This window comes from Heterocephalus glaber, unplaced genomic scaffold, assembly GCF_053883595.1.
Source record: "Heterocephalus glaber isolate CG9 unplaced genomic scaffold, H.glaber_assembly_v1.0 deba00001343, whole genome shotgun sequence".
Lineage (NCBI taxonomy): Eukaryota > Metazoa > Chordata > Mammalia > Rodentia > Bathyergidae > Heterocephalus > Heterocephalus glaber.
Window position 1 is genome coordinate 4,971 of NW_028258263.1, and position 27,543 is coordinate 32,513.

The 27,543-nt window shown below is 37.4% G+C and overlaps 1 protein-coding gene across 10 annotated transcripts in view; it reads left to right on the top strand.

Annotated features, from left to right (window-relative positions):
* Positions 1-10,172: 10,172 nt before the first annotated feature.
* Positions 10,173-27,543, top strand: part of LOC147828087 (adhesion G protein-coupled receptor V1-like) — a 63,981-nt gene continuing 46,610 nt past the window's right edge. For all 10 annotated transcript variants that reach the window (XM_087211155.1, XM_087211152.1, XM_087211156.1 and 7 more), the window contains exons 1-2: positions 10,173-10,358; positions 10,940-11,023. In XM_087211155.1, the coding sequence (XP_087067281.1) occupies positions 10,966-11,023 (58 nt within the window). In that variant the 5' untranslated portion in view covers positions 10,173-10,358; positions 10,940-10,965. The remainder of the gene's footprint in view (positions 10,359-10,939; positions 11,024-27,543) is intronic.

The window sequence follows — 27,543 nt, forward strand, 5'->3', positions numbered from 1 at the left end:
AGGGGGAATGTAAAAGTAGCTCTAAAAGAAGTTAAGAGAGCTTGTTCTCACTGGTTTTGTTTTAGTAAGGTAAGAAACTGGTTCACCTTCTTTGGTGAGCTGCTGGAAATGGGAGCAGGTTAGCTGGTGAGGAGCTGGAGGTGGGAGCAGGGATTCAGGGTGAGGAGCCTGAGATGGGGAAAGGGTGGAGAGTGTGGAGCTCAGAGTGGGAAAAAGGAATCCAGAGCAGTTGCTTCAGCACAGACGTTCTTGTGATAATTACTTTATGCATTTGGAATATTAGCATAATTTCTCTCTCTCTCTCTCTCTCTCTCTCTCTCTCTCTCTCTCTCTCTCTCTCTCTCTCATGAGTGGTTGTGAGAGTCAGAACAATTTTGAGGATCATTGAGAAGCTGGATGGATTTGTTAGCATGTTGATCTTTTCCATTGAAGTACCATATGTAAGAAGTTTGCCAGTATATATAATTTTCAAACAATACTGTGTACTAGCGTGGTTGAGCAACACAGTTTCTGGTACTGTATTTGTTACAGTTAATGAAGCCTTAGCAGAGACACATCTTTTTGGAGTTCAGTGAAGTTTTAACTTCAATTTCAGAGTGGTTCCAAGTGTAGTAGATAGAAAGTGTCATCCTGGGGCTGAGAACACTTGCCTGGCAGGCAGCAAGCCCTGAGGTCCCAGCACCACCACAAATAAAATATGTTTTTCTTTGAAGATCCAGTGAGTAAACCATTTAAGTTTGCAAGCCACATGCTCACTCTTCATCTTTTTAACATTTATTTTCACAATCTTTAAGAACAGTAGAGATCTTTTTTAGTTTCCAGCCAGTGAAATAACGGTCTGTGTACTATGGTTTGCCCATCCTAATATGAAATGAGTATATCTTTTCAGAAGTGTTTGAAAGGCGCCCAGGGTCAAAAGTTATATGGGGATAGATTTGGAGATGCCTGTCTGGGAATTTCAGCATTGCAATTTTTAATTGAATTTGAATTGATTTTGTTAGTGAAGGGAAATAATGTTTGAAATTTTTAAGATTAAAGTTGATGGTTTTAAAATGACTTGGGACAACCTGAAGAAATACTGTTACAAAGTCTTGGGAGGAGGCAGAAATTCTTGAATAGTTAAATAATTCATTTCTGCATGACAGTGAGGAGAGGATACTTGGAAAATTATCAAAATCAATACTTTCAAAACTAGAAATAAACCCAAAGCTTACAACAACCCAGTGAACATTAATTGAAGAAAAGAAACAGAACCTCCATAAGAACAGTGGTGTGTTTTTTTTGTTCTTTGATTGGTGCATTTTAGGTATACAATATGTTTACATTTATCATCAGGTGCTTGTACCCGTATATGATGTATCTTCCTTCTGATTTTTTTCCCCATTGCCTGTGCACTCTTCATCCCCTCCACCCTTCCGTATTTACATAAATTTTGTTTCCATTTTTTTTCTTTTCTCATACTTTTTCCTTTCCCTTCTTCCCTTTCCCCTTCCCCTCCCACCACCCCTACACCTTTGGACCTTTTTCTATTTCAAATTATCAATTATTCATTTTAATCTTTGTTTATACTTTCAATTTCTCACACTAGAGAAATTATTTGATATTTACACATATGTGTCCTACTTATTTCACTTAGGCGTATGGCCCAAGATGCATCCATTTAGCTATAAATGTCTCTAGTTTCTCTTTCTTCATGGCTGAGTAGTACTCCATTTTATAAAAACAACCACATCTTTATCCAGTCTCCAGTTGATGTTCATTTGGGCTGTTTCCAAGTTTTAGCTATTACAAACTGTGCCGCTATAAACATGGGTGCACATACATCGCTGTGGTATGATTCTTTTAATTCTTTGGGGAAGATCCCCAGCAGGGGAATAGCTGGGTCAAATGGGACCTCTAGCCCTAGTTCTTTGAGGTATCTCCATACTGATTTCCACAGTGGTTGCACCAGTCTGCCCTCCCAGCAACATTGGAGAAGGGTTCCTTTCCACACCCTCGCCAGCATTTGTTATTGGTTGATTTCATGATAGCAGCCATTCTTTCTGGGGTGAGGTGGAATCTCAGCGTTGTTTTCATTTGCATCTCTCGAATGACCAGTGATGTTGAACATTATTTCATATGTTTATTTGCTATTTCTACTTCTTTTTCTGAGAAATATCTGTTCATTTCAGATGCCCATGTTTGGATTGGGTCTGTCTTTAAATTTGGGAGGTCTGATTTTTTAAAGTTCTTTATAGATTCTAGATAGTAGACATTTGTCTGAGGAACAGCAGGTGAAAATTTTTTCCCACATTGTGGATTGTCTCTTCACCCTGCTGGTGGTTTCTCTTGCTGTGCAGAAGCTTTTCAGTAGGAAAAGATACCACATGTTGATTGTTGGTGTTAGTTCATGGGCAACAGAGGTTTTGTTCATAAAATCTTTTCCTACACCAGTGTCTTCAAGGGTTCTACCTAACCTCTGTTCCAGCTGGTTCAGCATTTCTGTTTTAATATTTAGACCTTTAATCCATTTGGATTTCAGTTTAGTGCATGGTGAGAGATATAGGTCTAGTTTTAATCTTTGGCAAGTTGAAACCCAGTTTTTCCAGCACCATTTGTTAAAGAGACTATCTTTCCTCCAGTGAGGGTGTTTGGCTCCTTCGTTGAAGATGAAGTGGCTGAGTGTGTCTGGAGTTGTTTCTGCATCTTCTAATCTGTTCCACTGGTCCTCAGCTCTGTTTCTTTGCCAGTGCCATGCTGATTTTATCACGGTGGCTTTCTAGTATAGTTTCAAGTTGGGGGTTGTGATATCCCCTGCCATGTCTCTGTTGTCTAGAATTGCTTTTGCTATTTTAGGTCTCTTCTTGTTCCAAATGAATTTTTGGATTGTTTTCTCAAGGTCCCTGAAGTATGCTGCTGGAATTTCCATTGGGATTGCATTGAATCTATATAGCAGTTTTGGAAGTATGGACATTTTCACTATGTTGAGCCTTCCTACTCAGGAGCAAACGATGTCTTTCCATTTTCTGTTATCGTCTTCAATCTCTCTTTTCAGAGTGCTGTAGTTTTCAGAGAAGAGGTCTTTGATTTCTTTTGTTAGGTTGATTCCTAGGCATTTCAGTTTTTTGGATGCTATTGTGAAAGGAATTGTTTGCCCTATTTCTGTCTCAGTGAGTTTGTTGTTCATATAGAGGGAAGCTATTGTTTTTTGGGTGTTGACCTTGTATCCAGCTACACTACTGAATTTCGTTCTTAAGTCTAGAAGACTTTGGGTGGAATTCTTGGGCTCTTCTGTATAGAGTATCATGTCATCTGCAAATAATGACAGTTTGACTTCTACATTTCCTGTCTTTATTCTTTTCATTTCTTTCTCTTGTCTAATTGCTGTGGCTAATGTTTCCAAAACTATATTGAACAGGAGTGGTGATAGTAGACATCCTTGTCTTGTTCCTGATTTGAGTGTGAAGGATTTCAGTTTTTGACTGTTTAGTATGATATTGGCTGTTGGTTTTTCATAGATGACTTTTATCAGATTGAGGTGGAGACCATCTATTCCAATTTTTTGTAGGGTTTTTATCATAAATGCATGTTGGATTTTGTCAAATGCTTTTTCTGTGTCTATGGAGATAATCATATGGTTTTTGTCCTTGGCTCTATTGATATAGTGTATTACATTGATTGATTTGTGTATGTTGAACCATCCTTGCATCCCTGGGATGAATCCCACTTGATCAGGGTGTATGATCTTCTTGATGATCTTCTGCATTCTGTTTGCCAGTATCTTATTAAGGATTTTTGCATCTATATTCATTAGTGAGATTGGCTTATAGTTCTCTTTTTAGGTTGGGTCTTTCTCTGCTTTGGGACTCAAGGTGATGCTTGCTTCCAGGAATGAATTTGGGAGTATTGATTCCCTTTCAATTTCATTGAAGAGTTTAAACAGTAGTGGCAGTAGTCCCTCTCTAAATGTCTTGTAGAATTCAACATTGAAGCCATCAGGACCTGGGCTTTTCTTAGTTGATAAGTTTTTAATTACATTTTCAATTTCATTGGTTAATATTGAGTGTTTTAGAATTTTTAGGTCATCGTTTAATTTTGGTAATTCATACATGTCTAAGAATCTGTCAATTTCTTCTGTGTTTTCCATTTTATTGGCGTATAGGTTCTGGAAGTAGGTATTGATGATCCTCTGGATTTCTGCTGGGTCTGTTGTCATTTCACCCCTTTCATTCCTACTTGCATGGATTTGGGCTTTTCCATTTTCTGACAAGGTTGGCTAAAGGTTTGTCAATTTTGTTTATTCTTTTGAAGAACCAACTCTTGGCTTCATTGATTTTTTTGTATCGTTCTCTTAGTCTCCATTCCACTGATTTCTGCTCTGATCTTTATAATTTCCTCCCTTGTATGAGGGAGGGTTTGTCCTGCTCTTTTTCTAGAAACTTGAGGTTCAGCATAAGGTTGTTTCACTGGGTTCGCTCTGTTTTCTTCATGTGAGTATTCACTCCTATGAATTTCCCTTATAAGATTGCTTTCATTGTGTCCCATAGATTGCTATATGTTGGATTGGCATTGTCATTTAATTGTAGGCACTGTCTGATTTCTTCTTTAATTTCCTCTGTGACCTATTGGTTATTCAGAAGTGTGTTGTTCAGTTTCCATGTGTTTATGAAATTCTTTTGGTTTCTTTTGCTATTGATCTCCAATTTCATCACACTTTGGTCTGATAATATACAGGGGATAACTTCAGTTCCTTTGGACTTAAACATGTACTATGCGCAAGTATGTGGTCTATTTTGGAGAATGTCCCATGTGCAGCTGAAAAGAATGTGCAGATTCTGTAGGGTGGAACACTCTGTAAACATGTGCTAAGTTCATTTGTTGAAGAGTTCGATTGAGTTCTAGTATTTTGGTGTTTATTTTTTGTCTAGTTGATCTATCTATTTGTGAGGGTGGGGTACTGAGGTTCCCCACTACTCTTGTATTAGTGCTTATGTGATTTTTCATGTCCGTTAATATTTGTTTTATATAGTTGGGCGCAGTAGTGTTTGGTGCATAGATATTAATGATTGTCATCTCTTCCCCTTGGATTGTTACCTTTACAAGGATGTAGTGTCCTTCTTTGTCTCTCTTAATCAGTATTGGTTTGAAATCCACTTGATCTGCAGAGAGGATAACAACACCTGCTTTTTTTCAGGTTCCTGTCTCATGGAGTATTGTTTTCCACCCTTTAACTTTCAGTCTGTGAATTTCTTTTTGAATTAAGTGTGTTTCTTCTATGCAGCATATTGTTGGATCTTGCTTCTTGACTCATTCTGCCAGTCTATATATTTTGATTGATGAATTGAGACCATTTACATTGATGGTTATAACTGATATGTAGTGACATCATTGCCATGAGTTTTTCTTTTTGTTGGATTCTCCCCCTTTGTGTTTAATTTCTTGTTGTGCCTGATGGATTCATTCTGCTGGGCTTCTTGGGGTTGTGATCCTCATTGTCTTTTCCTAGGATATTGTCTAAAACTTTTGGAAGTGCTGGTTTGGTGTTCATGAAGTTCCTAAGGTGCTCTTTGTCATGAAAGTATCTTATTTCTCCATCCATTTTGAAAGATAGTTTTGCAGGGTACATCAATCTGGGTTGGAAGCTGTTTTCCTTTAGGGCTTGGAATATGTCACTCCAAGCTCTTCTTGCCTTGAGGGTTTGCATTGAGAATTCTGCTGTCATTCTGATGGGCTTTCCTTTATACGTGATTTGTTTCTCTTCTCTAACTGCTTGTAGAATTCTGTTCTGTTGAGTTTCTAAAATCTTAACTATTATTTGCTTATGTGTAGATTTTTTTGATCAAGGGTATTTGGAGTCCTATATGCCTCACTTATCTGTATGTCAAGTTCTTTTCCCCTTCTTGGGAAGTTTTTTGCCATCCCTTTTGTGAACAGTTTTTTTATGTCATCTGCACTCTCTCCATGTTTCTGGATTGACTCTGATCAGTCTTATGTTATTCTTCTTTGTATGGTCTAGCAGCTGCTGGATTGATTTCTTGTGGTCCCTTACTATTTTAAGAAAATTTTTCTTTTCCCGGTCACTAATTGCAATGTTATCTTCTGTATCTAAAATTCTGTCCTCACATTGGCTCATTCTGCTGCATAGACTTTCGGTGGAGTTTTTCATCTCCTGTAAATCTATTTGCATCTGTTTTATGGAGTCCATTTGTTTCCTATGTTGGCATTCCATCATGTTCCTGAGCTCCTCTATTTTCTTAGTCTGTGTCTACTCTAGATTTCTTAATCATGTCTTGCACTATGGCCACAATCTCTGCTGTTATCTGAGAAATTATTTCTGATTTAATTTTTTCCAGATCCTCTTCTGTTGCCAGTTCAGGGAGGCCATGTGGTTGAGTATCGCATTGTTCCATCTCGTTTTACGTGATCTGTAAGTCTGTTTTTGAGACTTGTTTATGTGTCTTCTCATTTCAGTGGGGAAACGGGTTGCTGCTCACCTCCTTGGTGCTGGGTGGGGCTCTGCTCCTTTGCCCTGGGTCCGGTGGTATGGCAGCCCAAAAAGCTCAGCTGCTCGGCTCTGGGGACCTCTTCTCCTTTGCACTGGGGGCAGCAGTACAGTAGGCCAAAAGGCTCACCTCCTCAGCTCTGGACAGGGCTCTACTCCTCTGCGCTGGGTGTGGTACAGCAGCCTGAAATGAAGACATTCGAAATCCTCTCGAAAATTGAATCTAACTGCATATAAAATGATTGTATACCATACTCATGTGGGATTTATCCCAGAATTGTAAGGGTGATTCAAAATATGCAAATTGATAAGCATATTAAATTACAGAATAAAATATTAAAACCTATAGGATAATCTTAATAGAAAAACTATTCAGCAAAGACCAATATCCCTTCATGATTAAAAACAATCAACAATTACATAGAGAAAGAATCTACTGATAAGAAGACTAAAGCAAAAAAAAAAATGACGACCTGTAGCTTATGTCATTCTGAATAGGAAAAAGCTGAAGTCATTTTTTTCTAAGACCAGAACCAAGTCAAGAATGTCCACATATAACATTCTTATTTAATATAGTATTGAAAGTCTTAGCTCGAGTAATAAAATAAGAAATAGGAGATCCAAGTAGGAAAGGAGGTCAAATTATTCTTGATTACAGATAGCATGATTTTATATGCAGAAAAATCTGAGACTTCACCAAAAACAAAAAACAAGAAACAACATAAGAACAACAAAAAAAACCCTGTTGAAAGTGATGAATAAAGTCAACATACCAAAATTAGTAGCTGTTTCCCTGTGGCACTGGGGATATACAATAATGAAATTGCTGAGAAAAAAGACAATAAAGCAATCCTATTCAAAGAACTATAGTAATAAAAACCTTGAGAATAAATTTAACTTAGGAAGTAAATGATTTCTGCAATGCAGATTATAAAACACTGATGAAGAAATTTAAAACAGAAAAAAATAGACATCTCAAGGTCATGGATTGGAAGAATTAATGTTGTTAAAATATGCATACCACCCAAAGGAATCTACAGATTGAATGCAGTTCTTATTAAAATACCCATGACATTCATCACAGAAAAGAAAAGCTTTGTACAATTTGAACACAAAAAGACCTTGAGTAGCTTAAGGAATCCTGAGCCAAAAGAACAAAGCTAGAGTCATTATAATTCCTGACCCCAAGAATACTACAAGATGATAGTAATCAAAACAGCATGATGCATAAAAACATGATGCATATGCCAATGGAGCAGAATAGAGAAACCAGAAATTAGTCCATATATTCACAGCCAAATGGCTTTTGACAAAGTCAGCAAGATCATATATTGGACAATGGAAAATCTCTTCAAAAAATGGTGCTGAGAATGCTGGATATCCATATGCAGAAGAAAGAAACTAAATTCCTCTCACCACATTCAAAATTAAAAAAAAAATAAAGACTTAAATGTGTAAGTTCTGAGACTTTCAATGTACTGAAAAAAATATAGAGCAAAATGTTCAGGACAGTGGTCTGGATAAAAAAAATTTTGATAGCTTCAAAAGTCCAGGCAACATAAGCAAAAATTGACAAATGGGATTACTTGAAACAAAACATTTCTGTGTAGCAAAGGAAACAATCAACATGTGAAGAGACAACCTACAGAATGAGAGAAACTATGTGCAAACTATTCATCCAACAAGGGATTAATTTCCAAAATATATAAAGGACTCAACTATACAGAAAACAAATCTGACTAAAAAATACACAAATTATCTGAACTCATGTTTCTCAAAAGAGGCTACATAAATGACCAGCAAGTATATGAAAAAGTGCTAAACATCACTAATAATCAGCTCTCCTCTGCCGAAGCCCTTTCACCATGCTGTTCTGCTTTGGACCCTCCCAAGTATGGACTAAAACCTTAAACTGTGAGCTAAAATAAACTACTACTTTCAGTTTTGGGTGTTGGGTATTTTGTCCTAGCAGTGAGGAAAGGAAGCAAGATGCCAAGATATGGAGTCAATCTATTTGTTTAACAGCTGAATGGATAAGGAAATTATGTATGTACTGATATCTTTATAGCTTTTGTATTTTGGATGATTTAGCTTGTAACTTAAGTAGTTACAATTAGAGAAATACTGATTGTGTTTGTTCCAGAGGATTAGTGATAGAAGGAAAGCATTTAGAATGCCTCTAATTTGCAGTACCTGGTATCAAACTTAAGACCTTGCACTTACAAGGCAGGTGCAATGACACTGAGCTAAATTCCCAGCTCCAGTGCCTCTAATTTGTAGAGTATTTTACATTTATAAGGTGTTTCTACATATATTGCCAAAATTGGACTTTGCTATAGTTCCTTGCATATTTAATAGATAAGGAAATAGAAGTCAAAATTGGTAAATAGGCAGCATTCACAGCCAAGACTTGAATTTAAGCTTTTAACTCCTATGTCAGTGTTCTTTTTAGTGTATCGTGGAAATAAAACTAAAAGAGACATGATCGCTTCTGTACCCTGAGTGTATATTGCAGTGGTGGTGAAGGTGGTGAACTGCAGTGGGCTGTTGAATGTGCAGTACGCATGACTGCCCTAAAAGCCATCTGCGTAGGGACTTGTAAGCTGCTTTCACTGAGACCATCAACAGGAAGCGTTACTTGGACTTTTTTTTTCCAAAATCACTACCAAGCTTTTGTCTTATGTGAGTTATTACAGATGGAACAGGAAAGATATAAGAGCTGGTAAAATGCTGCAAATGATTGTATTGAGTTACAGTGATAGAGTTGGGCTGCATGTTATTATTATAAAAAGTCTCTAATACTTGCATATAATATTTCTGGAAAGAAATATTTCCAATTCTATATTTATTCTATTTATTATATGGTAAAGATATGTTTGATCCACAGAAACTTTTTTTGCTGAATTCTCCAACTCAGGGTGAGTTTCTAACACATTAAGCTTTGAAGTTCTCAAATAATAATAATAATACTGACATTTAAATTATGACTGAGCTAAATCATTCTATTTTTCTTTCTTTTTTTTTCTTTTTTTTGGGGGACCGGGGATCGAACTCGGGTCTTTGCGGTTGCGCAGTAGGCGGTGAAACCACTGAGCTAAATCCCCAGCCAATCATTCTATTTTTCAATGGGCAAGTTGATTAAAAATATTATAGAAGAAATATTTATCCAAATGTCTATCATGCCACATACATGCATAGATAATGTGTGTTAGTTATTTTTCTGTCAAATGCTTTTGACAGACTGATAGACGGTCCTTTTAAGGACATCATTTAATTTGCAGATTACCAATTTTTTTAGTATAAAATGTCATAAATCCTAGTGGTTACTTTAGTCATTTGGACCATAATAGAACGTAACCTTTATTTGACTATATAGCAGGTATGCAAATGTTACACATCACAAATATATTTCATTAAATCAGTCCCATTTTCTGAATCACAGTTGATATTTAGGACAGGATAGTTGTGGATATTGTGGCATTTAAACCCATGTCTAATTTCAGGTCCTGGAATACTGAGAATTGGGGCAGGCATGAATGGCCATGACAGATTTACAGGTGTGCTGCAGGACGTGAGGGCCTATGAACGGAAACTGACCCTGGAAGAAATTTATGAGTTTCATGCTATGCCTGCGAAGGATGATTTACACCCCATTTCTGGATATCTGGAGTTGAGGCAGGGAGAAACCAACAAATCATTTATTGTTTCTGCAAGAGATGACAATGAAGAGGAAGGAGAAGAATTATTCATTCTTAAACTAGTCTCTGTGTATGGAGGAGCTCACATTTCTGAAGACAATAGTACAGCAAGATTAGTAATACAAAAGAGTGACAATGCCAATGGCCTGTTGGGTTTCACAGGAGCTTGTATACCAGAGGTAAGTAGTAAGCTTAGAGATTTAGGGTTAGGAATTCATTTCAAGTGGGTCTGTTTGAGACTGAGCTTTCTTTCATTTGGTAAGATTGCTCAGGCAACTACACTAAATCCAGAAGTGTGCTAGAGCCAGTGTTTGCAAATATGAATTACAGTCCCTGCTCTTACGAGGTCACAGTTTAAATAAGCTTAATGCATTGACAAGAATTAATAACAAGTCAGCAAATAAATCTTAACAGCATTAAAGTTAATGCACGTTAAAAGAATGCATAATTATATGCTACATGCGATTTAGTTTTGGCTACTGTTTTGGATACCATATAAGTAAGTGAAATAGTATGTCTGATAGCTTCTATAAATAATTATAAAAGCAACTTTCTTCCAATGTGATTTTTCATTTGTGAAACAAAGAGTTACAGCATTCTTCCATGCTGGGTGTAAATGCCTTTTTTATCAGACTTCTTGGCCAGTGTAATTCATTAGATTGTTTTACCGTGGTTATCAATTCTTTGTAAGTTTTCAAAGATTCGTAATCATCTTGATTTCCTATATGGTAACTTGAGATCTCATGAAACTACTTCACAGGTGTTGTGTGTGACAGCAACAGGTTGATGTTCATAAAAGGCTGCCAAGAAACAAGAGAGCCTTTTCCTTTGCAAGTTGACTCTGGTATGTTTAGAAGGGTGTATATGTAAGTTGAAATGATTAAGAAAAGGGGGAATGGATGTGATTGTAATGTTACATAGTATAAATATGAAAATATCACAATGAAATCCAATATTTTATGCAGTTTATATGCATTAATAAAAATGGGAAAAAAACAGGGATGAGTAGAACTTGGAAAAAAATATAGATCACTTTTTATTTATATATTTTTATTTTTAAAAATTTTTTTGGTACTGGGGATTGAACTCAGGTCCTTGCACTTGCGAGGCAGGCGGCAGAACCACTGAGCTAAATCCCTGACCCCCCAAAAATATATAGATCACTTACACTGGCACACCTGGCTTTGTGGAATGTCACGTTGCCCCTTTACCCCTGGCAACAATCATGAGAGATCCTCAAAGGGTAGTCTTTTTTACATCAGAAGTAAAGTATTCTACACCAGGGACAAAAATATTATGTAAACCTACAGCTTAGAAAGGAAGTATGCTTGCCTGTGGTGATAATGCTTTGAAGTGGATATTCAGCCATCAGAAACCTTTTACAGATTAATTTTATTTGCCTTCCAGATAATCCATAGTATAAGTGCAAAACATACTGTTACTCTCCATATCTGAGGTTTGGAAGCCCAGGAAATAACTAATCTAAACTGTGTTAAATGAAACAAGATTGAGCCAGATGCCTGGTTCAGATCTTGATGGTTATTAGTGGTAATGAATCTTAATTTTCTATTTGCTTCTAAGATACAAAGGGAAGGATTAGAATTTGAACTCATGTCTTGTGACTCCTAACCTGTTGTCTTTTTGTCTATATGTTCAATGTTATTATCTCTATTCTTGAAAAGACAGATAGCTTTTGTCTGGTGCAAGAACCACCATAGTGTCATGTCAGGTGAGATTCCCTTCAAACCTAGTCCCTACCTGTGGCTCTGACCCATCTGGGGTTGTTCTGTCTCTTGGTCAGTGTATGTCAGTCTGACTTGTCTTGTTGAAGTTCCAGTCTCAAGGCAGCAGCCTTCAGTAGCCTCTCCACCTACATCATATTTGGAGTCTCATATTTTCTCTACATCATATTTGGAGTCTCAGCTTCAAAGACATTGCTGCAGTGAAAATTTTATTTAAAGTAAAGAATCATCTTTTCCCAGCTTGTTACGCTTCATCCATCCATAGTTGTAATTTTTCTGTAGCATTGATCACATTCTCAAATTCTTTGTTATTTGTAAGTCTACTTATTTACTGGCTACCCCTCTGTCATAAAAATGTAAGAGCAATGCATGTACTGAGCTTTTATTTGTCCATTATTGTATATTTAGTACCAAGACAAAGTGGAATATGTATTTTAATATTAAATCATGAAAAGGCATGTAACAGTTCAGATACTAGACACATTTAGATTTAGTTAAACTACATAAACAACCAAACTGAAAAAAAAAGTACCTAGAAAACTTTTTAAACCTTCCTAAAATAAGGAATGGTTTTTTAGTATTTCTCTGGTTTTCTGGAGCAATATAGTTAAGTTTTCAATGGTTGCTCGCCTTGCACATTCCATTGGTAGAAAGTTGGTGATGCTGGTCTAGTCATTAGTTATGCAAACTTGTCTGTCCCTGTTGGTCCATTCCTGAACTGGAACCAGACCTGTTAACCCTTTCATTGCTTGTCTTAGTCACTTTCCTCATGGCTAGGACAAAGTGCCTGCCACCAGTAATGTAAGGGAGGGGTGGTTTACTTGGACTCATGTGTTTAGTCCATAGTCTCCCAGTTGCAAGGCAGGAGGGCATGACAGAGAGGCAGTGGAGGAAAAGCTGCTCATGTCATGGCAGCCAGAAAGCAGCAAGTCAGGGGCAGGATATACTCTTCTAGGCCATGCCCCCAGTGACCTGTCCTCAACCTGACCCCACTTTCTCACAGCAAGTCAGCTGGATGCCCCTGTAATCCAGTCACCTCCCAGATACATGAGGCTTTATCTTTGAGCTTTGATTACCAAGAAGATTACAGGATTTTCATTCTTGAAAATGTTGAGAATAGAAACATATAACTCCTACTTTTATCTTGATGTGATTTGAAGACAAGAGTCTTTAATATTTTTATTATCATTATTACCACCAGTATTTGATTGCTTACTGAAGTCATTCTCAACCAGTATTTATTGATTGCTTACTGAAGTCATTCTCAGGGGCCTGAGGATCCCTGGCATTTGCCAAGATTCTTTCACAGGGGCCACAAAGTCAAACCCTATATATATATATATATATTTTATTTTTTTTTTTCTACCAGGGATTGAACTCTGGTCATTGCACTTGCTTGCACAGCAGGTGGCGAAACCACTGAGCTAAGTCCCCAGCCCTCGTTAATGATATTAAGATGTTTTCTTTTCTCATTTTATTGACATTTTGTATTGCTAAGAAATGGTGGTCAAGCCTGCTGGCTTCTGTTGCCTTTGCAGGACACAAGGTCTAGGTGCACATTATTCACCACCACACACCCATTGCTTAGGAAGTGCTAATTTCACTTGCAAATGTATTTCATGGAGCAATAAAAATATTAGTTTTTTAAAAATATTGACCCACAAATTTCTCTCTTGATTATTCCCTGTCATGGAATGAGAGACACAAATAAAGTACTTCTGCTCTGTTCTCCGAACATCATAGGTATCTTTTTTTCTTTTTTTCTTTGATTTTTTTGAGGCAGGGTCACCCTTTGTAGTTCAGGCTGGCCCTGAACTCACTATGTAGTCCAGGGTGGCTTTGAACTTGCGGCAATCCTCCTGCCTTAGCCTCCCTAGTGCTGGGCATTACAGGCATGCACCACCACACTCAGCCATCATGGGTATCTTAAGGCAAGTACTTTGTACAGATTTTGAGTCATGAGTTAAAGTAGTTGCTGTTTCCATGGAATGCCACATTTACTTGAAAAAAATGACAAATTTTGTTTTTTTCAGACTAGAGTATATGGCAGACATTTTCATGAAAATGAATGGAGTAAGCCATTCATTAATTGAAAAACAACTGAGAGAACTTATGGAAAATAAAAATTATCTTTCAAATGAAAATTTGAATTTTGTAATCTGCCAAAGTGAGCTTGTCTGTTTCTCAATACTTAAAAGACTTCAGATAAGATGGACAGTGATTATTTTGTATGATGACATGTGTCAACATTTAGAAAAACTGTATAACTCAGTAAAACAATATTTTCCAAATAATCTTTGCATATTATTATGTCATGCTTGGGAAAAGATTGATTCAAAGTACAAGGTAGGCCAGTAGACTTTCTTTTTCTTAAATTCTTTTATTGATACACTTTAGGTATACAGTATGTTTACATTTATCATTGGGTGCTTGTACCTGTGTATATGATGTATCTTCTTCTTTTTTCCACATTACCTGTGCACCCTTCACCCCCTCCACCCTTCCCTATTTACATAGACTTCATTTCCATTTTTTTTCTTTTCTCATAATTTTTCCTTTCCCTTCTCTCCTTTCCCCTTCCCCTCCCACCACCCCTACCCCTTTGGACCTTTTCTTCCTGTTTCAAATTATCAATTATTCATTTTCATCATTTTAACTCTTACTTGCACTTTCAGTTTCTCACACCAGAGAAACTATTCGGTATTTACACGTGTGTCCAATTTATTTCACTTAAGAGTATGGCCTCAGTGTGCATCCATTTAGCTATAAATGTCTCTAATTTCCCATTCTTTATGGCTGAGTAAGCACTCCATTTTATAAAAAACCCCACATCTTCTTTATCCCAGTTTCCAGTTGATGGGCACTTGGGCTGTTTCCAAGCTTTAGCTATTACAGACTGTGCTGCTATAAATATGGATGCACATGTGTCACTGTGGTATGATTCTTTTAATTGTTTTTTTTTCAATTTTAAGAAATATTTTAATAAATGATAATAAAGATGGTAAAGAGATGACAAGTAATAAAAGTGACAAGCAAATAATGGAAATTTAGGAAAATATCTGAACTTTAGATAATTCTGGATATTGTTATCTATTCATTAGGAGTTGGCTGAAGATGCTTCACCTATAATGACTATCAAATTCAAGTCTATTATTCCTTCTGGGTAGTTTTGAAGATCATACAATTTCTTGGTTTTTGATTTCAGATTTCATGGAGCTTACCAGGATAAAAGAAGAGATTTTGTGGTGGCTAGCTAATTTATCCTATCTTTTTAAAAATTTTTTTTGTATTAAATTCTTTTATTGGTACATTGTAGGTATACAACACAATTACATTTCTCATTGGGAATTGTACCTTTACATAATGCATCTTGGTTCTTCTTTTTTCCCCATTCCTAGCCCTCCCTTCACGCCCTCCACCCTTCCCTGTTTACAAAGACTTTATTTCCATTTTTTTCCATTTCTCATCATTTTTTCCTTTCCCTTCTTTCCTTTCCCCTGCCCCTCCCACTACCCCTACCCCTTTGGACCTTTTCTTCCTATTTTACATTATCGATTATTCATTCTAATAATTGGTACATTTTAGGTATACAATATAATGACATTCATCATTGGAAATTTGCACCTTTACATAGTCTCTCTTGGTTCTTGTTTTTCACTTTTGCCCAGCCCTCCCTTCAATCCCTCCAGCCCTCCCTGTTTACAAAGATTTTGTTCCTATTTTTCCATGTTCTCATATTAATCCCATTCCCTTCTATCCTTTCCCCTAGCCCTCCCACTTCCTTCCTCTTTGCCCCTTTTCTTCCTAGTTCACATTACCTATTATACATTTAGTCCTTATTTACACTTTCAGTTTCTCACACCAGAGAAACTATTTGGTATTTACACATGTGTGTCCTATTGATTTCACTTAAGAGTATTGCCTCAATGTGCATCCACTTAGCTATAAATGTCTCTAATTTGTCATTTTTTATGGCTGAGTACTACTCCATTTTATTAAAAAACCACATTTTCTTTATCCAGTCTCCAGTTGATGGGCATTTGGGCTGTTTCCAAGTTTTAGCTATTACAAACTGCACTGCTATGAACATGGGTGCACATATATCACTGTGGTATGATTCTTTTAATTCTTTGGGGAAGATCCCCAGCAGTGGAATAGCGGGGTCAAATGGGACTTCCAGTCCTAGTTCTTTGAGATATCTCCATACTGATTTCCACAGTGGTTGCACCAGTCGACACTCCCACCAGCAGTGGAGCAGGGTTCCTCTTTCCCCACAGCCCCGCCAGCATTTGTTATTGGTTGATTTCATGGTAGCAGCCATTCTTTCTGGGGTGAGGTGAAATCTCAGTGTTGTTTTCATCTGCATCTCTCGAATGACCAGCGATGTTGAACATTTTTTCATGTCTTTATTTGCTATTTCTACTTCTTTATCTGAGAAATGTCTTTTAATTTCAGCTACCCATTTTTGGATTGAGTCTTGAAATTTGGGAGGTCTGATCTTTTTATGTTCTTTATAGATTCAAGATAGTAGACCTTTGTCTGAGGAAGAGCAAGTGAAGATTTTTTCCCACATTGTGGATTGTCTCTTCACACTGCTGGTGGTTTCTCTTGCTCTGCAGAAGCTTTTTAATAAGAAGACATCCCATTTGTTGATTGTTTGTGCTAGTTCACGGGCAACTGAGGTTTTGTTCATAAAATCTTTTCCTACAGCAATGTCTTCAAGGGTTCTACCTAACCTCTGTTCCACCTGGTTCAGAGTTTCTATTTTAATATTTAGATCTTTAATCCATTTTGATTTTAGTTTAGTGCATGGTGAGAGATACAGGTCTAGTTTTAATCTTTGGCAAGTTGAAGCCCAATTTTTAAAGCACCATTTATTAAAGAGGCTATCTTTCCTCCAGTGAGGGTGTTTGGCTCCTTTGTCAAAGATGAGATGGCTAAGTGTGTCTGGCATTGTTTCTGCATCTTCTAATCTGTTCCACTGGTCCTCAAGTCTGTTTCTTTGCCAGTACCATGCTGTTTTTCTTACAGTAGCTTTGTAGTATAGTTGCAGGTTGGGGATTGTGATTGTCTCTGTTACCTAGAATTTCTTTTGCTATTCTGGGTCTCTTCTTGCTCCAAATGAATTTTTGGATTGTTTTCTCAAGGTCTATGAAGTATGCTACTGGGATCTCAATTGGAATTGCATTAAATCTATATAGCAGTTTTGGAAGTATGGCCATTTTCACTATATTAATCCTTCCTACCCAGGAGCAGGGGATGTCTGTCCATTTTCTGATATCATCTTCAATCTCTCTTTCAGAGTGTCACAGTTTTCAAAGAAGAGGTCTTTGATTTTGTTCGTTAGGATGATTCCTAGGTATCTCAGTTTTTTGGATGCTATTGTGAAAGGAGTTATTTGCCCTATTTCTCTCTCAGTGAGTCTGTCATTGGTGTAGAGGAAAGCTATTGAGTTTTGTGTGTTGACCTTGTAACCAGCTACTTGACTGAATTTGGTTATTAAGTCTAGAAGACTTTTGGTGGAGTTCTTGGGGTCTTCTATATAGAGTATCATGTCATCTGCAAATAATGACAATTTGACTTCTTCTTTCCTATCTTTATTCCTTTTATTTCTTTCTCTTGTCTGATTGCCGTGGCCAATGTTTCCAGAACTATATTGAACAAGAGTGGTGATAGTGGACATCCTTGTCTTGTTCCTGATTTGAGTGTGAAGGATTTCAGTTTTTGACCATTTAGTATGATATTGGCTGTTGGTTTTTCATAGATGGCTTCTATCAGTTTGAGGTAGAGACCATCTATTCCAAATTTCTGTAGGGTTTTAATCATGAATGGGTGATGGGTTTTGTCAAATGCCTTTTCTGCGTCTATTGAGATGATCATATGTTTTCTGTCCTTGACTCTATTAATATAGTGTATTACATTGATTGATTTTCATATATTGAACCATCCCTGCATCCCTGGGATGAATCCCACTTGATCAGGGTGTATGATCTTCTTGATGATCTTCTGCATTCTGTTTGCCATTATCTTATTAAGGATTTTTGAATCTGTGTTCATTAGTGAGATTGGCCTATAGTTCTCTTTTTGGGTTGGGTCTTTTCCTGGCTTTGGAATCAAGGTGACGCTTGCTTCCAGGAATGAATTTGCTTCCCTTTCAATTTCCTTGATGAGTTTAAAGAGTACTGGCATTAGTTCTTCTTTAAATGTCTTGTAGAATTCGGCAGTAAAGCCATCAGAGCCTGATCTTTTCTTTGTTGGTAAATTTTTTATTACATTCTCAATTTCACTCATTTTAATTGGGGTGTTTAGAATTTCTATATCTTATTCGTTTAACTTTGGCAATTTTTATGTATGTAGGAATCTGTCCATTTCTTCTGTGTTTTCCATTTTATTAGAGTATAGGTTCTTGAAGTATTGATGATCCTCTGGATTTCTGCTGGGTCTGTTGTGACTTCCCCTTTTTCGTTCGTAATTGCAGGATTTGAGCCTTCTCTTGCCTTTTTTTGATAAGGTTGGCTAAAGGTTTATCAATTTTATTTATTCTTTTGAGAAACCAACTCTTTGATTCATTGATTTTGTGTATCGTTCTCTTAGTCTCCATTGCATTGATTTCTGCTCTGATCTTTATAATTTCCTCTCTTGTATGAGCTTTGGGTATGCTGTGCTCTTCTTTTTCTAGGAGCTTGAAGTTCTGCATTAGGTTATTTATTTGAGTTCTCTCTTTTCCTAATATGGTCATTCACTGCTATGAATTTCCTATGTAGAACTGCTTTCATTGTGTCCCATAGATTCCTGTATGTTGTACTGGCATTATCATTTACTTGTAGAAACTGTCTAATTTCTTCTTTAATTTCCTCTGAGACCCATTGGTTATTCAGGAGGGTGTTATTCAGTTTCCATGTGTTTGTGGGGGTTTTGCGGTTTCTTATGTTATTGATCTCCAATTTTATTGCACTATGGTCTGATAATATACAGGGGGTAACTTCAGTTCTTTTACATTTAGTTAGACATGTCCTGTGAGCTAGCATGTGGTCTATTTTGGAGAATGACCCATGTGCAGCCAAAAAGAATGTGTATTCTGATTTTCTGGGGTCGAACACTCTGTAAACATCTGTTAAGACCATTTGTTCATGAGTTTGGTTCATTTCTAGAATTTTGTTGTTAATTTTTTGTCTAGATGATCTGTCTATTTGTGACAGTGGGGTATTGAAGTTTCCCACTTCAATTGTATTAGTGCTTATTTGGTTTTTCATGTCCATTAACATTTGTTTTGTATAGTTGAGTGCATTTGTATTTGGTGCATACATATTTATGATTGTCATCTCTTCCTCTTGGATTGTTCCCTTCACAAGTATGTGGTGACCATCTTTGTCTCTCTTAATTGGTTTTGGTTTGAAATCTACTTTGTCTGCAAATAAGATCGCTACCCCTGCTTTTTTCTGGGTTCCTGTCTCGTTGAGAACTGTTTTCCATCCTTTTACTTTCAGTCTATAGATTTCTTTTTGAGTTAGGTGTGTTTCTTCTATACAGCATATTGTTGGATTTTGCTTCTTAATCCATTCTGCCAGTCTATTTCTTTTGATTGGTGAATTGAGGCCATTGACATTGATGGTTATAATTGACAGATATTAACTCATCCTTGTCATGATGTTTTACTTTTGTTCGCTCTTTTCTTATTTTTCCCCCTTTCCCTTTAGTTTCTTACCTGGTAGCTTCCCTCTGCTGGGCCACATGGAGTTGTGACCTTCATTGATTTTTTTTTGTTTAGAATTGCTTGGAGTCTTGGTTTGGTGTTCATGGAATTTCTTAAGTGTTCTTTGTTGTGAAAGTATCTAATTTCCCCATCAATTTTGAAAGATAATTTTGCAGGATACAACAGTCTAGGTTGGACGTTATTTTCTTTTAAGTCTTGAAATACTTTACTCCAGGCTCTCCTTGACTTGAGAGTTTGTGTTGAGAAGTCTGCTGTTATTCTAATGGGTTTTCCTTTGTAGGTGATTTGTTTCTTTTCTCTAACTGCTTATAAGATTTTGTTCTTCTGTTGGGTTTCTGGGATCTTGACTATTGTATGTCTAGGTGTAGATTGCTTTTGATCGTGGCTTGTTGGAGTTCTGTATGCCTCACTTATCTGTATGTCTGTTTCTCTACATCTGTCTGGGAAGTTTTCAACTATTACTTCTGTGGACAGTTTTTTTATGTCAATTGTAGTTTCTCCTGTTTTTTTGTGGACTCTTATCAATCTTATGTTATTCATCTTTGCATCATCTAGCAGCTGCTGGATTGATTTCTCATGGTCCATCACTATTTTTTTGGTATGGGGGATCGAGCTCAGGTCCTTGCACCTGTGCAGCAGGTGGTGAAACCACTGAGCTAAATCCCCGGCCTCCATTACTAGTTTGAAGAAGTCTGTGTTTTCATGGTCCTTAACTGCAATCTTGTCTTCTATATCTGATATTCTATCTTCAGATTCCCTTAATTTGCTGTACATGGTTTCAATGGAGTTTTTAATCTCCTGAATATCTGAATATGTTTCATGGATTCCATTTCTTTCTTATGTTGGGCAATCATGGTTTCCATTTCTTTCTTATGCTGGTCATTCATAGCTTCCAGCATGTTTCTGAGCTCATCTATTTTTTACCTGTTTCTGTTCTAGAGCCTCTAATCATGTCTTTCACTCTGCTCACCATCTCTGTAGTTATCTGGGAGATTATTTCTGCTTTGAATTTTTCTGGAGCCTCATTCATCTGTTTTGTTACTTCCTGTGCTATCAGTTCAGGGTGTCCAGGTGGTTCATTAGACTTTTCCACCTTGTTTCCCCCAGAATTTACCCTTGGTGGGATGGAAGTCTGAGTTTGTGCCTTGCTTAAATGTCTTCTCATTTTTGTTTTTGGTACTGTCCTTGGTTTAATTCCTGGATTGATACTTCGAAATTGCTTATTGTAAGTATCTTTGTTGCTTGTAATTAGAACCCCTATGGAATGATATCTTCTCATAGGAATTTTCCAGATACAGCTTGTCATTAAGCTTTGAGTCTCTAATGACTCTGAGGCTATCTCATTTTCATTATATCAGGAAGGATCACTGACTAGATCAATCACAAGACCTTAGCCCAAGTGATACAATCAGCAACACCATAGCATCAAATACATCTTAGAAAATGACAATTTGTGAAAGTTATGAATCGGTCACCTTTAACTGTGTGAATTAAATCAGAATCAAGGACCAACCCAACATATGTTTATAGTGGATAAACTCTTCAGTATAGCAACTTTACCCTTTGGGATGGGGAGTTAGGAGTTGGGGAGGGAGGGATAGATAGGTACAAGGATAGGGGAAGGTTAGCAGTGAGGCCAGAGGACACAGGTGAGAGAAGGAAAAAGAGAATAAAAGAAAAATAAAAAAGAAATCCGAATTAGAGCCATAACAGGAACACAAAGTGAGATGAAGAACAGTGTGGGACAGCAAGAGTGTGTGAGAGAGAGAGAAAGGAAAGAGAAAAGAAAGAAAAAAAAGAGAATAATAAAAATTTAAAAAGAGTAGAAAAAAAATTAAAAATAAGAGCAAAAAACCCCCCAGTAATGATAATTTTGAAAATGAAAAATGAAAATGAAAATGAATTGCCTCCTTCAGGGTGTCTCTGCTATCACAATAAACAACTTGGGCAGCAGTGTGCAGATACAAGTCAGTGAGTCTCAGCAAGCCAGTTGCAGACCCATGAGATTCAGGCAGATTTCTGGTGGCAAGTCCCAGGTTAAGCTCCCTGTCCTCCTATAGGGTTGAACTCTGTAAGGTTGTACTGCAGGTTCCAGCTGCCCTTCCCCTGAACATAGTCCAGGTTCCGATGGCAGGTGATGATCCCTCCAACTTACCCAGTATGGTGGTCTGGTGTCCCCTGTGTCTTTGTAGTGTGGAACCAGGTAGCGGTATAGCCAGGAGGCCAGAGGTGGTGGGGGCAGGTGTCCTGTAGGCGCCTGTGCTAAGCAGATTGCTGCCGTGGGCATGCCCAGTGGTGAGGGGTCCTCACCTTCTGGCTGGTCCCCACAGGTGTACTTGGCACAGGCTGGATCACGGCTCCCAGCGGCGACCCAGTACATTTTTTTTTTTTTTGGTACCAGGGATCAAACTCTGGACCTTCTGCTTGTGAGGCAGGCAGCAGAACCACTGAGCTAAATCCCCGCCCCCCCCACTAGATTTTAATGTAAGAAAATATCCTTATACATTACAATGTAATTCGGAAATTGGTGCTTGAAAAATTTTGGTATAATATAGCAAAAAAATATTCACATTGATCTGAAAAAACTATTAAAAGTCTACCTTTTCCAGTTTACATATTTATATAAGGTCAATTTTCTTTATACTTGAAAATAACAGAGAAAAAACAAACTGATTGCAAAAAGGGATATAAGAATCTGTTTTCTTTTAAGTGAAACATTAAAGAGACTTGTAAAAATACAAAAGTATCCTCTATCACTATATTTTACTTTGAAAAATCAGATATTTCTCACAAAAATATGTCCCTTATGTTAGCATGTAACTTAAGGGTTTTTATTGGTATTTAAAATGAATTACTGATATTTAACTTTTTTCAGTTTTCATTTGTAATCTGGTAAATATTCACTTACATAGGGAAAAAGCCTCTTTGGGAACTCAGCAATTTTATGAGTGCTCAGTGTACTGGAAATGAGAAGATCTGAGAACAGATGGTTGACTCTATGTCTGGAATTATCTTCAGAGGTTACATTTTATGGACATTTATATTTGCTTTATGTTAAGAAATAAAAACTACTGTCATTTCCTTCTTTTCCATTTTGTTGTTGAAGTGGCATTGGAAACTCAACATTTTTGTTCTGACCCTCTCAAAATTTCTGAAGGCAAGAAAGATCTTTTAAGTATTCCTCCCTGAGTTATGTTATGCTTTTACATTTTCTATAAATTTTTATGAAATAGTGTAACATTAAAGTTAAAATGATAGCATAGTTACATCTTAAGTCAATAATGAACATATGTAGAATATGAGGTAGTTTCCTACTTGGTGTATTGAGAGAGATGTTTATTTTTTGATATGTTTGGTCCTTACCAGTTACAAGGCAGGTACTTAATAAATTAAAATGGAAAGGGTGAACAAAGTCTGTGTACTTTTGAGCCCTGAGAAGACATGTCACATAGTGCTTTGGATTTCAGATGGGATAGAACTCACTGTATTTTCATGTTGCCTCCCCATATTTTATTATTCTGTGTATATACTTATAAATTAATGAGATTGCTTTTCTCAGTGATTCTAGAAATTCTTATTTTGCTTTTTATAACTAACAATAAAGTTATATTTAAAAACTCATGATTTAAAAGTCAATTTAGAGACAGTTTGGGAAGATCTTTGAGTGAAGATAAGATTATTACTTTAATTTAGACTGTGTCTGATTTTAAGTGCCTGCCATATGTTATTTGAATAGATTTCTTTACATATAAGTGATGCTGATATAATCTGATATCACATCATCACCCAAGCATGACATGAAATTAAAAATTAATTGGCTTTGTAATTGTTTAGCTTTCATCTTCTATTTCAACAGTGAGGGCTAATTTATGGCTCAGAATACTCAATTGTTTTTCTGGGTAAATAGATTTTTAAAACGATTCTTACTGCTTACCTTTATTACTCTTCTGCTGATCAAAAGATTTGGCAAATTCCTGATTCAAAAGAGGGAACAGAATTAATATTGACTCTAGTGGAAGACTGAGAGAATTTTTTGTAGATTGTTATGGATATTGTTAGAGAAGAAATAGCACTATTTTTAGCACTTACTATATTAGTAGCCACCATGTGCATCACTGCTTGTTTAAGGTCCACCCACAGCCAGGAGACCTTAGGCTCATGCCTTTAAGAAGAGGCTGTAAGCTCGCAGTGAATGGTGGGAGGACTCCATGAGCTCCAAGCCATACTCTGCACCATGCATTTGCTCAGTACCATCCTGCCAGTAGGAAAGAGCCAGTGCAGAACCCTAAGTAGAAATTAAATTGGAGGTTGTTGAGCCCCTTGGTCCTTTTGCTGCTTCCTCCTTTTCTCTCTTATGTCTTAAGATTGCAGGATCTCACATACAGAATGGTGATTTCTGCAGGACCGGAGGGATGAGTCCTAAGAAGCTGCCACTGTGCTGTGCCAGATTATGTGGCAGGAAACACTGCAGTTATAGAAAAGATGAGCAAGGACAACACTCCTCAAAAACAGTGATGCTCAAAAGGAAAGAGACCTAATGAAATAAAAATAGGATCCTACTCGTTAAATGTTTAATGCTTACATACTATGTGTGGCATATTACCTTGAAAATGGTATGAAGTTTACTTGTAAAAGTGAGCGTCAGGAGTGTTTCTGTTTGTGCATGACCATGAAGTGATGGAAGGAAGGTTATCTAAACACAGAGAAAGAACTGTCACACTAGGAATGGAGAAGTGTGGCTGTGGTAGTAACACGTGTTCATCTGAGGAAGCTGGTAGATAGTGGAGGTGTGTCAGTATTTCTGTGTAGCTTTCTTTGAAACAAGTGTTACAGCAGAACTGAATGTACCTGGTGCTTTTCTCTCCATCTGTAATACTGTCCTTCATTGTCTCAACAAGCTTTGAGTATCATTTGCATGACTACATATTTAAATACCCTTTGTATATGGCTTCAGATGCCAGAATTTATATTACATACTGACTTCCACATTTATGTTGTCCTGTCCTCTTTTCTAAAACTCTGCCCTCATTTTTCAGCTGTCACCTTGACATAGCTCTTTATGGATATTTTAATAGATATTTCAAACTGGATGTATTTGAAACTAAACTTTTCAATCTTTACCCAAAACCTGTGGCAAACCTGTGATAGAGGAGGAATCTCTCAAGCCTGCCTCACAGATGACTCGGCTTGATATGCTGGTGCTTTTGAAAGAACGTTGCTGCCTCGCTCCCACCCCATTCAGGGTGTCTCTAAAGGACAGAGAGAAGAGCCAGAACCAGCGCACTCAGCTTTTCATCAAGTATGGAGGGAGAAATGGCCCAAAGTTGAAAGGCACACGCATTTCTCAACAGTGCAGTTGTGTAGCCTGTTGGCCCAGGATTGGACCAGGCTTGGGAGAGTCAAAACCAGACTAGAACCAAGGATGTTTGGGGAAGAGTCATGTGAAAAGGCCCTAGGAGTAAGCACTAAGTTTGAGGAGGTCTTTCTCAAGAGCTTGTCGGCCGCCAGGAAGTCATGATGAGGCTTCTTTGCCTACTGGCCAGATTCTCCACGCCATTGACAGTGTGATGGCAGGGATGGGGGTTATGCTCCCGAGTGAGATCGTGAACTGTTGCTGCTGCTTGTCCAAACAGTAGGCCACAGAGACCAAAGCTGAGCACTTTCCAGTGAACATTTAGTAGTAGGTTGATCCCTACCCCATTTTTCATTCCAGAGGAGGCAGCAATTCATTCCTACTGGATTTAGTACAGACTTTAGCTACTGGACTTGTCTTCCTAGTACTTCTGCCTGCACCGTTATCTGAAAGCTTACAGAATGCCTGCTTTAACCACTTGGGAACCTGTAACATCAGGCTTCAAAGGACTCATATTACGCAAAGGAGGCATGACAGTGGGTGCAGTCTTGGGTTTCCTGGCCTCACCGTATGCCATCTTGCCTGAAGCAGCTTGTCTGATGCAACTGAGTGGCCTGTTTGAGGCCCAGCCAAGTTGCCAGCTCAGCCAGCTTCTTGTAGGGCTGCTGTGTTGTGGATGTGCATTCAGGGGCTGGTTTCTCTCTCTGTGTCTCTGACAACTGGCACTCCAGGCTCAAGTAGCAAGCAGTGGAAGTGAGACTGCCCCCTCTGAACTGGTGTCCTGCTTCGGTGCTTTAGACTCCAGTGACTTAGAAGTTTGGCTTCTGGCTGTGGGGCTGGGAATGGAACATGTGCCAGGAGACACACTCGAGGCTCCAATGAATTATTACCTGGTTGTTTTGGACTTGTCACATCAAGAGACCAGCAGGCAGGTGAAGAAGTTACAGTGTTGCCAAGGACAGCTTGATCCTGTTTGCCATAGAGGCACCAGGGTTACTGGTGCTCACGGAAACCCAGGGAGTTACAACTAGGATTCCCACTCTTTGACAACAGATTTTGACTGTGACCTGTTGGTAGATGAAGTTCCAATCTGTTTTCTCCAGCCCTAATATCTGTACCAAACAGGCTTTATAGAACTGAAGATGTTTATGATTCATATGGAAAAGAGACAATGACATTCTGTATAGTAACATTTTGTTTTTAGCTCTGTCCAGTTTTAGTCCTTTTTTCTCTAACTTACGTAGTTGCTAATATAAATATAAAATTGAGAGCCTGAGAATTTGATAGCTTAAAGCTCCCTTTTAAAAGATTGCTACTTTTTTGCTCCATATAATTTTAAATCATTATCTTAAATTGTTTAGATCAAAATATTACTCTTTTGAAAAAATACACATATTAATGTTTGTATACCTGTATGTGTATATGAAAAATATTAAGAATATATTAAGCATGACATAAAATACCTTTTTTTGAGCTGACACTGTCCTCGTGTTGACATTCTCAAGGCTTTCCACTTGGTACTTTTTATACCCCCAACAATACCACACCAACTACGCCGTATTGGTTCTATGTCCATGCCTGGAATGTTCTTCCTGATGTCATTTCATTCTCTACCCATTACCACCATTCCTATTTGGTCTGTCTGTGCTGAAATCATCATTAAGTTGCAAGTTTGTCATCCTCTTCCAACTTTCACTTATCCAGAGAAAGGATTATGCATTATTTTGAGAAAAAGAAGCAACAACATTTGTAACTATCAAATTTAGCACTTTAGCTGGCACACAGGAAGTATAATGAATGAACTATATGTACAATTAAAAGATTATGATTCTTTTTGCTTTATTTATCCCTGTGAACAATTAGAGAAAGAAGACAATTGATTGTAAATTTGGTTTCTTAGCAGTCAAAATATGAGAGTGTGTTTGTGGCTGATTAATATCCTGAATCATCTCAAAACATAGAGCAACTTCTGTCACATAAAAATATTATGGTGTGTCCTTACCCACATTATCCACTGGATCTGGCACCATGTGACTTCTGGTTCTGCCCTAAATTCAAAATGAGCATGTAAGGGAAATGTTTTTGAATCTATTGAGAATGTAGACTTCCAGAACTGCTTCCGAAACTGGCAAGAATGATGGGTTAAATGTGTTCAAAGTGAGGAGGAGTGTTAGGAGGGAATCACTGGCAGTGTGACTCTAACTGTAATGCATTTTTTAAAAACTTTAAACATTCACCTATGGGAGACTCGGATGGGGATGTGGAGAACAACCCAAGCTCCTTAAACTTATTGTTAATATTATTGTTATTATTAGTGATAAAGTGAGGCAGGAAAAGGTGTCACCCTTTGAATCCCCTCTACTCCTTATACACGTACATACCTCTTGAAACCTTTCCCCAAGAATGTTTCTTTTATATAAATGGACTTCATTGAAATCTTTAAAAAAACTTTAAGCATTCATTGTATTTTTTGATTCCATTTATAGAGGCCTCCTACCCCCTTTTCAAGAGGTAGAAAGTTATAGAATTAAGTTTATAAATAATAGAAGAATTTC